General features: G+C 48.7%; 1 protein-coding gene across 2 annotated transcripts in view; it reads right to left on the bottom strand.

Annotated features, from left to right (window-relative positions):
* Window positions 1-1,378: 1,378 nt before the first annotated feature.
* ELMO2 (engulfment and cell motility 2) overlaps window positions 1,379-9,862 on the bottom strand; it is a 45,587-nt gene continuing 37,103 nt past the window's right edge. For both annotated transcript variants that reach the window (XM_049869105.1, XM_049869106.1), the window contains 9 exons: window positions 9,549-9,653; window positions 9,346-9,454; window positions 8,795-8,931; window positions 7,533-7,696; window positions 7,306-7,418; window positions 6,991-7,098; window positions 6,108-6,190; window positions 4,083-4,160; window positions 1,379-2,892 (listed from right to left, as the gene is read on the bottom strand). In XM_049869105.1, coding sequence (XP_049725062.1) covers window positions 2,692-2,892; window positions 4,083-4,160; window positions 6,108-6,190; window positions 6,991-7,098; window positions 7,306-7,418; window positions 7,533-7,696; window positions 8,795-8,931; window positions 9,346-9,454; window positions 9,549-9,653 — 1,098 coding nt within the window. In that variant the 3' untranslated portion in view covers window positions 1,379-2,691. The remainder of the gene's footprint in view (window positions 2,893-4,082; window positions 4,161-6,107; window positions 6,191-6,990; window positions 7,099-7,305; window positions 7,419-7,532; window positions 7,697-8,794; window positions 8,932-9,345; window positions 9,455-9,548; window positions 9,654-9,862) is intronic.

Below are 9,862 nucleotides of genomic sequence, written 5' to 3'. Positions count from 1 at the left end.
GCCCAGTGGCCCCCACACGGCGGGTATCCAGAAAATGTCCACGTGTTTATGAATGAAGTATTTCCCTTACGACCAGTCCAGCGCTGGGCAGCCATGGAACCGCAAAGATAAATCTCTCATCGTTTATACTTCTGGGAGCTCAAGCCAGCTCTTGGGGCTGGTGAGAAGTCGGGAGCATTAAACTATGAAACTATGACTTAGACGATCCGCCAGAGAGGCAATAGGATTTTCTGCTTAGCTGGCATGTTGTCTGAATCATCTCTATCTCAGTAGGTTGAGTAGAGGGAGCGCCTCCTAGACAGCAAACGGGCGAATCCTAAAGGAGGGGATGAGAAGGTTCCGGCCTAGCTTGGAGTTGGGTTGTTTATAACGCGATTAATGAGAACTATGGCTGGAAAAGCAGGAGCGAGTTGCAGTGGTCCCAAAATACCAGCCTAGGGAGTTTTGATTTTATTCATCTTGCAGGATGGGGTAAAAGGGGCAGAGCTTGTGGATAGGAGACCCATTTGGAGGAGAAGGCAGGCTGGGGTTGTATACTGAGGTGGTTTTGGGCTTTTGCCCTCCTCCAGCCCTGTCCTGGGTCTCTGGCTCTAAGACTTGCTGCAAGTGACTCAGCCAGGCCCCCTGGTTCCTCTAAACAGAGGGCTCAAGGCCAGAGTGCAGGGAGAGTTTTATTCAAACTGCTGCTGCTGCCACTGCCAGCTGGCATCACGCAGGCATTAGTTCATTCAACTTTCACCAAGCACCCACAAAGGCACCCATGACTGCTTAAGGTCTCAGCTTTATTCAGCCCTCAAGGCCTGTACTGCGTGCACTTTCTATGCCTTTTGAAAGAGGCGAGAGAAAGCATCTATTTTCATACCGCCCTCATTCAATCCTTCCAGCTACCAAGGCTGAGGAGGTTTGGAGCAACAGCCTAAACACCAGCTGGGAGGCTGGGCGCTGAGCACAGGCGACACACAGGGTAGAGAACGTGTCTCTTTGTAAGGCACAAGTACTCGAGCTGTTCCCTGGCTGTGTTCCTGGCAGGGAGGAGAGGGAGGGTATGTTCACGGGGGTGTACAGTATGCCTTTCTCTGCTGTACCCTGAGGTATCCCGCTGTACCCTTTCCCCGCTGTGCTCAGCAGGCCTGAGCAGAAAACACTTGGTCCCGTTGCAACAATCTGTGAATATCCTTAACCAGGAGGGGTGTGCCTGTGTGTGCGGTGGGGAGAGAGCGAGCTGGAGAGGAGGAAGGGGTTCTGGAAGGTGGCAAAGGGCCCCAGCTGGAGCTCTCCAGAGTCTCAGACACACTGGAATGAAGGCTTATCAGGGTGAAATCTCCACCCTTGGGCAGGGAGCAAGTACAGAGAAACAGCTGTCAATGGGAACCGCAGATGGTACATGAAAGAGTATTTATTGAAAACATGGTTACTGACAGGAAGCTTCTGACTGCTCTCAGGTTACAATCTTGGCTTACAAGTGCAAGTGTTACCTATTTTTTTTTAGCCCCCAGTTTTATTTCCCTTCAAACATTGAGTCCTAGGATAGGTAGATCTTATATAAATATATATACACGTCTGTATAAGTATGGCCTATAGTAAAGAAAATATATATTACACTCTTCATGGGACAGTACCTACCATGCCAGGCTACCAATACCGAATGCCACTGTGTTAATGTGTGTCCAAGGAGAGAGGCTGTGTGTATGGTTTACAGGTGCTGCAGCAGCAGGAAAGCCCCAACAGCACAGCTGTGGCCTCAGTTGGACTCCACCAGCTCTGTGACATCACAGCCAGTGGCAGAAACCAAAGTGCTGGGAAGGGGAGGAAGGAAAGGGCAGACATCCTGGGGTTGGCAGACCAGAGGAAAGCAAACTGGAAGGGCTGCAATTCAGGTCGGGTGGGAGATTTCTGCCAAGGAAGGAAAAGATACAAACATGGGAGGATGGGATCTCCTGACCTCATCTGGGCTTTCCCTGCAGAGTTCTTGAGACTAAGAGGGTGGGACTTAGCCTGGAGGGATGAGGGATGAGAGTTTGTAGGCTAGAAATTTCCATCTGTCCTGAAAACTACCTGGGCAAGGAAGATCTGGTGGTCCCAGAGAACAGAGATGTTAGAGCCAAATCTCAGAAGCAGCAGCATCTTGGCACCATGTGAGGCTGGAGTGAGCCGTAATGGAGAAGACAAAAGCAAAAGGCCCAAGGCATCTACCAAGAAAAAGGCCATGGCCGAGGCCTCTACTGAGATCTGAGACACCGGCATGGGTCACATAGAAGCAGTTGCTCCAAGGCTCTCTATGCACCTAGCACACCTGTCTTCTGCAGGCAGCCTTCCTAGGCCAGGTCCTGCTCACCTGGGGGTCCAGCAGACCGGAGAGCAGGCTCAGGAAGAAAAGGTGAGTGGCTGTTGTTAAATCCAGCTCAAGAGGCAGTTTGTTGGGCTGGAAGGCAAAGACCTCTGCTGTTCATTCCTCATGACCCGATTCCAGGCCTCACGGTGATGGGAGGGCAGAGCACCTGCCTTCATGACTCTTAGTTGACAGGGACCAAGAGGAAGCTCTGGGTAGTCCGAGGTGGTCAAAGGAATGGCTGGCATTGACTGGCCACCGTGGTCACTACAGATTCTGTACAAGCAAAAGACAAGGCACCAGACTGTGAGTTTCTCCTGGGCCCCAAATCCCTTCCTGGGCTGTTGCCTCTGGCTCCAGGCTCAGCCGTAGTGATAGACAAAGTCATAGCTGCTGGGCTCCTTGGGGACTGGCGGTGGGGCCTCGGGAATCTGGATGTTCTCCAGGTCCAGGAGCCGAAGCTTCATTTCCATGCTCAGCAGCGTGTCCAGGTCACTCTTGGTCAGCTCGCTAGACATGTCCTTCCCCAGAAGAGCACTGAGGCCGTCAATCCAGATGCAGTACTGTGGGAAGCAAGTTATAAAACGTCACCTGGTGGCTACTGCTTGGCTGCAGGTGCTGCCAAGGTCCCTTTTCTGAAGGGACTCACAAACCTGCCAGTCTCTTCTGGCACTGTAGTTAGTATAGGCAAAAACAACTTGACGCAAAGCTGAAACAGGAAAACTTGGAGTAACAGCAAAGATAAATTGGGAGGTGATCACTTACTTTCTGAAAAGAGCTTCTGGCTTTTATGAGGGGATTTCTACCAAAACTTCTTAAAATAATAAGAAATGTGATTTTTAAACATTTATCTGATGAATATGGTGAAATGAGACCCGAGTATGGGGGTATCACCTACTTGAAGTTGCCCCAGAAATCACTAGGGTGGTAAAGGAAATGTAAAAATGTAGGACACAAACAGGAATCACAGTAGGATCTTAAATGTTTCAAAAAAAGTAAATTAAAAAAAAAAATCACTCAATAAATGTTAAAAATAAATCCTAGAGAGACTGAACTTCAGGGTCTTATGATAAGAGGGAATAAAAACTCTTCACTACCCATCTCCCTCCCCACAATCGTCCTGTTCCCTCTGCTGACGTTTTCCTTTTCCCATGTTTCCCCACCTGCTTGTCCTTCGTTCCTTCCCAGTAAAATTCCACCAGCAACTCAGGCCTAGCCTAAGTGTCTCCTCTTCCAGAAGCCTCCCTCTAGTTACCACCCATTGCCCTCAGAGATCACCAGACACTTACGGTCTCAACCACAACTACTCATTTACTATCTAGTAGTTTCCAGTGCTGCAGGTGAACTATAAGCTCCTTGTCAGAAGGACCAGGTTTCCAAACCCATGCTGATCCACTACAACATGGGACCAGGAGCCCTGCAGAGGGAGAGTCTGTCAAGTTCACTTGGGTAGGTGCCATGGAGAAACGGAAAGGAGGAGAGTTTTCCTAGTTCCCAGGCAAATAAATGGTCCCTAGTTAGCTGACCTTACCTTTCTCATGACAACCTTACAGCTGCTGCTAAAGGGTGACCTGGAGAGCCCAGCTCACGGGGAAAGGCCCACAACGTGGCAGGTCCCGTGTGTCACCCAGCCTTCATGACATGCTGTGGCCATCTGCCTGGAGGCTGACTTTCCTGTTCTGGCCACTCTTCCCTTCCAACTGAAAAGTCACAAAGAGGGGTCTGCTGTCCAGGGTACTGCCATACTGCTCACCTCATACTTGTTAGGTGCAATGAAGTTTAAGGTCTCATCAGGATCATAGAGGATGGAGAAAGCCAATTCTAACACCTCCTGAGGGAGAAAAGGTCTTGGTTACTCTGGAGCAATGGAATGGCCTGGGTTCTACACACCAAGATCTTGGCCAAAGTCCTAGTTACTTGGCAGCATCGTCAAAAGCCTCAATTCAGGGCCCTGGACAGGCACACAGATGTGGCTGGAGATGAGGTTCAGCGGTCATCAGTCTTGACTCATCCACTTCCCGCCCAGGTCACACCTAAGATGTGTTACTTTTAAAACTGGAGAAAAGTCATTTTTCAACACTCAGGGCCCTTCAAATGTCAGAGCCCATGACTGTATATTACCCTAAAACTTATATTACAAAGATAACAGCCTTCCTGTTTCTATCATGCCATAAATGTTTAAAAATAAAGACAACAAAAACATACTATAGCCAAACATGAGACAGTTGGAGCCTCAATGAAATAATAACTATAATGGATTAAAACAAATATAATTTGCTCAAATTCATGAGTTCACAATACCGAAAAGCCAAACAAAGCAACACACACACACGTTTGGTCACTGTTGGATGAGATCAGGGAATGAACTCATCATGTTAAAAATAGGTACCCGAAGGGGAAGAGCCAAGCATTCGTCCTGCCTTTCTTATACAAAATGTACAAGTGGGAAGCCAATGGTAAATGACGGCAAGTTTCTCTTTAGAGAAACGGTTCAGCTAATAACTGAAATGGAATGACTGAATTCAAACGTCACCATTTTGCAAACCTCAATTAAGGGAACGAGGCAGTGAGCATCAACAGCCTGTTGACATCACAAAAAGCAGGACAGCCAGACACGCACCTCTTGAGAGAAGAACAAAACATCATCCATGAAGTAGTCTTGCCAAAAAACCCAAGTCAAACCTAAACTGGTTCACGCCTCTGATCCCACCACCAATTCACAGATCTGGGGCAGAGAGCGAGTTAAACTACCCTGGGGACACAGTCGGCAAAATCCAGACTCTGGGAAAGCACCAGCCAAGCAACCTGGCTTCTTTACTAGGAAGCTGCAAAGGAGCAAAAAAAAAAAAAAAAGAAATGTGGAGGGAGAACTCATAAACTGAGAATCTTAGAAGTCATATCAACCCATCACCTTATTGAATCCTGATTTAACAAAGAAAACAGTTGAGAGCAAGAAAGAGAGAGAATGTGTGTGTATACAGATATTTTTATATAACAAGATTATCACATTCATAAGACAACTGGTGGAAATTCAGGTATCGATGGCATATTTCATGATATTAAATAAACCAAAACCAAACCCGTGGCCATAGACTCGATTCTGACTCACAGTAACCCTGTAGGTCAGAGTAGAACTGCCCCGTGGGGTTTCCAAGGAGCGCCTGATGGATTTGAACTACCGACCTTTTGGTTAGCAGACATGGCTCTTAACCACTACCCACCAGGGTTTCCTGATATTAAATAGCTACGTTTTATTTCTCTTTAGGTGTGATAATGGCTATGCTAAAGAGTCCTTAGAAGGGAACCCTGGTGGTGTAGTGGTTAAGTACTACAGCTGCTAACCAAAGGGTTGACAGTTTGAATCTGTCAGGTGCTCTTGGAAACTCTACAGGGCAGCTCTACTCTGTCCTATAGGGTCGCTATGAGTTGGAATCAACTCGACGGCACTGGGTTTGGTTTTGGGTTTTCTACGTTAGAAATACATACAGAATATCTGCAAATGAAACAATATTATACTTGGGATTTGCTTCAAAACAACGAGACAAGTGGATGGGGCAGAATTTGCCACGGCTGTTGAGGTTTTTTTTTTTGTTGTTGTTAAGGTAGGTGACAAGTATATGGAGGCTCTTTCTTATGTCCAAAATTATACTTAATAAAACGTTCAGGAATAATTTGAGGTGGATGGGGGAGAGGACACACCTAAAAACCACCACCAACAACCGGACTCTCTAGATACCACTGTGATGGGGACTCAAATGCAAACTGCCTCGCCACTCACCTTGTTCTGCTTCAGAGCACTTTTCTCTTTCATGTGGGGACAATCTTTCCCAGTGACAATGGCCTTGATGTCTGCAACAGGAACTGACATACAATGTGAATGAGTCTCTGGATGCTTCATGCTGCATGTTGGTCCTGGCATCAGTGCTGGGAAGGAAGCCCTGGGGACACAGTGCCCCGGATGCCCCCAATTCTAAGGGCTAGATTAGCTCAGGGAAGGTAGCCTTTACTCTTCCCTCCTTAGTCACTTCCCGTGGACCATGGCCTGGTGGAGTTGTGTCAAAGCTAAGTGGGGTCACTTCAGGGCTTTTGGATTTGTCTCCCCAAGGAATGGGGCCTTGGGCACTCTCCTCACTGTCACTCCACGCTAATGAGGATGACAATGCCACAATAATGCCACAGTGGTGGTAGCCCTAGTAATACTTCCTACGTGCCCGGCACTGGTCTAAGTGCTTTACATTCACTACTCAGTCAGTCCTCTAGTGAGGGAAGTGTGCTTATTATACCCCTTTTACAAGAGAGGACACTGAGGCAGAGGGAAAATCAACCTGCATAGAGAATTAACACCTAATTAGGAGCAAAGTCCAAATGTGAATCCAGGCAGTCTAGATTCAGAGCTTATGCTCTTAACTACTGCCTTCCAACTTAACCTTGGACCATCCTTTATGATCTACAGATCACAATGACACCTGGGATACCATCTGATTCCCCAAACCCTGTGAGGCAGGCCAGGTGGAAATGATCTCTGGCAGATAAGGAAACAGGTCTGGAGACATGACTTGCCCAAGATCATATAATCCGTTTGAAACCAAGCCAGGGCTAGTACTCAAGACTCCTGACAAGTCCGGCTACAATGACACACATGAACCAAGAAATGAACCTACTTTTCTCCTGCAGGGATTCGAATGTCACCTCCCCTTGAGGGTTGTCATCCAGGTCACCATAGTGCAGAACCTTGTGGTTCAGTGCCAAGCGGCAGTACCAGAAACGTTCTGGAACACAAGGGAAAGCAGAGCAGGTGAACAAGGGCAGTTCTGTGAAAGCCCCAGCACATGAGAGGCAAAAAATAAAGGAGGACTTATTTCTGCCTGCTCCCAGCAGGGCACAGAGACAGAGGGCAGGTTCCATCCCAGGCAGGCCCCCTTCCAGTACCAGTGAGTCTGGTCAGTAAGGACCAGCCCAGCAGCCTCTCCTCTCACCTTGCCTTCGGCGATTCCCAATCTTTCGGAAGCTGCTGCCCTCACAGAGCCGGTTCAGGCGCTGCTGCTTGATCAGCTCCAGGATCTCGGGCTGGATCTTCTCCCTCAGTTCCCTGGGGTGGACATGCACCAGAGTAAGAAGAAGGTCATGGGGACCACAGAGCTCCTGAAGGAAGGCAGAGCTGGCAGCTGCCTTCCCCACCCAACCTCTCTGGGATGGCACTTACACAATTGGCGGGGACTGGAAGTCATCCTGACTCATCCTCTCGGACTGGCGCAGCCGCAGGATCTCCGAGTAACTCAGGCTACGCAGTTTGCTCTTGAACTGATCCAAAGAGTTGGGTTTGGAGGGCAAAGCTCGAGTGATTTGCTCTCGGACTACTTGCATAACCTAAGAGGACAGGAAGAAGACAGCTGCCTTAGGCCACAGCTCTGAGAAGCGGACAGAGGGATGCTGGGCACCAAGGCTGTGTCCCACCCCAGGGTCCTCAGCATCACAGGCTTGACAGGTATCTGCTAGGTGAATGAGAATACTGACTTTCTAAGACAGGCCTTTTTAGGTGGATGTTTTGGTCAAATGACTCATGGGTACAGATGCTTTACTTCTCAATACTTCTGTAAATCAGAAGTTGGAAACGACTCGACTGCAGTGGGTTATGGGCACGGGCGGCATAAAGAACAGAGGCTGTTGGAGTTGAGAGAAATGGATCCAGATCTTGGTTCTCTGTCCTTTAGTCTGTTCCTTGGGCAAGTCACTTCACATCATCAGGCTGCCATCTTTAAAGCAGGAGAAAGGAAGACCCATCTGCTAGTATATGCTGCCCAAGGAATATGAGATGCTCTATGGAAGGCAAGCACAACGCCTGGCACAGTGTCGTGTGTTCAGTAAATGTGTTAGTTCCCTAAAACAACAACAGCTAAAGAAAAAAACCGGTAACACACTGCATGTGCTGTGTGATCTCACCAATGAAGGAAAAATCCATAGGAAAAAAGACAAGAGGGAAACACATAAAAATGGTAACATTGGCCGCTGCTGGGTGGTAGAATTACAGGTAATTTTTTCTTCTTTATACTTTCCAAGCTTGATATGACGAGATGATAAAATGCTCAACTCCTAGATTATTGGCCTAGCACAATGGTCTACATAGAGTGGGCACTCACAAAGCACTGAGGAATGAATATTGATTAAGTACCCATGGAGTTGCCATGCATCAGAATCGACTCAATGGCAACTAACAAGACCACCCACGACATACACTATTCTTCAGTGTATTCTGCTCCCTAAGGAAGATGGGGGATGAGGGTAAGCAGGTACTGGCTCCACTGGGCAAACGAGGGAGGGCCACTGCTCAAGGCTGCAGCGAAGTCACAACCAAATGGGACTGAGGCTCTCAGCATCACAGACCAAGCTGCTTTTCCAGCTCAGAGATTGCCGGGCTCTGGCCAGCTGTGTGACTGCCGCATGACAGGGAAGCTCTGTGCCACTGACCTTGTTGAAGTCCTCTGCTGTCGCCCGCATCTCTTTCCAGGTCTTGTTCAACAGCTGGATGCAGATTCCAAAGAGCTCTTCAAATGCTCGATCGTGGGTAAAGAACATTGGGTGGTAGTCGTTGCGCCCTTCATTGGCTGTGGAAGGACAGAAACAGGAAGGATAAAGCTCTGCTCATGGGGAATGGGAGCTCATGTCAGGAGACTCCTGGAACCTCTGCTCTGCTACAGAGTCCTGAGGCACAACACCAGACCAAGGCCATGGCTAATGAGGCGTATGGGACAGCCTTTCTCCACTGCCTTGGCTTCTCCTCCAGGGCACTTTCTCTGGGTCTGGCTCCGCCCTGTTACAGACCCAGCTCAAATTACTAGCTGAAACAAAGCAACAGCCATGATTTCCATAAACCAGGATAAGGTGGATTATCAGCTCCCGCAGTGATAGAAAACCAGTGTCCAGTTCCACTGACATCTAACTGCTTACAATCTTGAGTCTCAGCAGGATCTAGATTGCAAGGAATGGCAGAAGGAAGAGGGGAAGCTGGACAGACTTACGTAGTTCCCCAACCTGTAGGATTTCACAGAGCATTTTGGTGAGCTCGATGGCACTACGGCCAAAGGGGCACTCATGTTTGTCTTCTCGGCTGCTGTTCTCCAAAACAATCTGTCAGGGGGGAAAAAAAGGAGAGGACGGATCAAGGAGGGGAGGGGAGAAGGCAAAACACAGGGACAGGGTGAGCCAGCCCCACCGCCTTTACCCGGATGTAGGTGTCCTGATGGACTTTAGCCAAGTATAGCATGTTGTCCAAGGCCAGCATTCCAGGAGGAGTCTGGGTAAAGTCCATTGCTGGGTTGATGTGGTTCTGGAGAATAAAGAAACCTGGTTTGAGACTGGGTAGACTCCCTGCGTGGGGAAGGGAAACCCCTATTGGCCCCCCCCACCACATAGGCCACTGTCACTTTGTACTTCCCTCTCCTGCAGCCCATCTCTACTACTCACCTTGAGCTCCTCAGGCACTGCACTGTGGCTGCTCACCTTGCACCCCAGACCCTAGCAGACTGCTGGCACTTA

Source organism: Elephas maximus, chromosome 25 (genome assembly GCF_024166365.1).
Source record: "Elephas maximus indicus isolate mEleMax1 chromosome 25, mEleMax1 primary haplotype, whole genome shotgun sequence".
Lineage (NCBI taxonomy): Eukaryota > Metazoa > Chordata > Mammalia > Proboscidea > Elephantidae > Elephas > Elephas maximus.
This window is presented reverse-complemented; position numbering and strand designations above follow the sequence as displayed.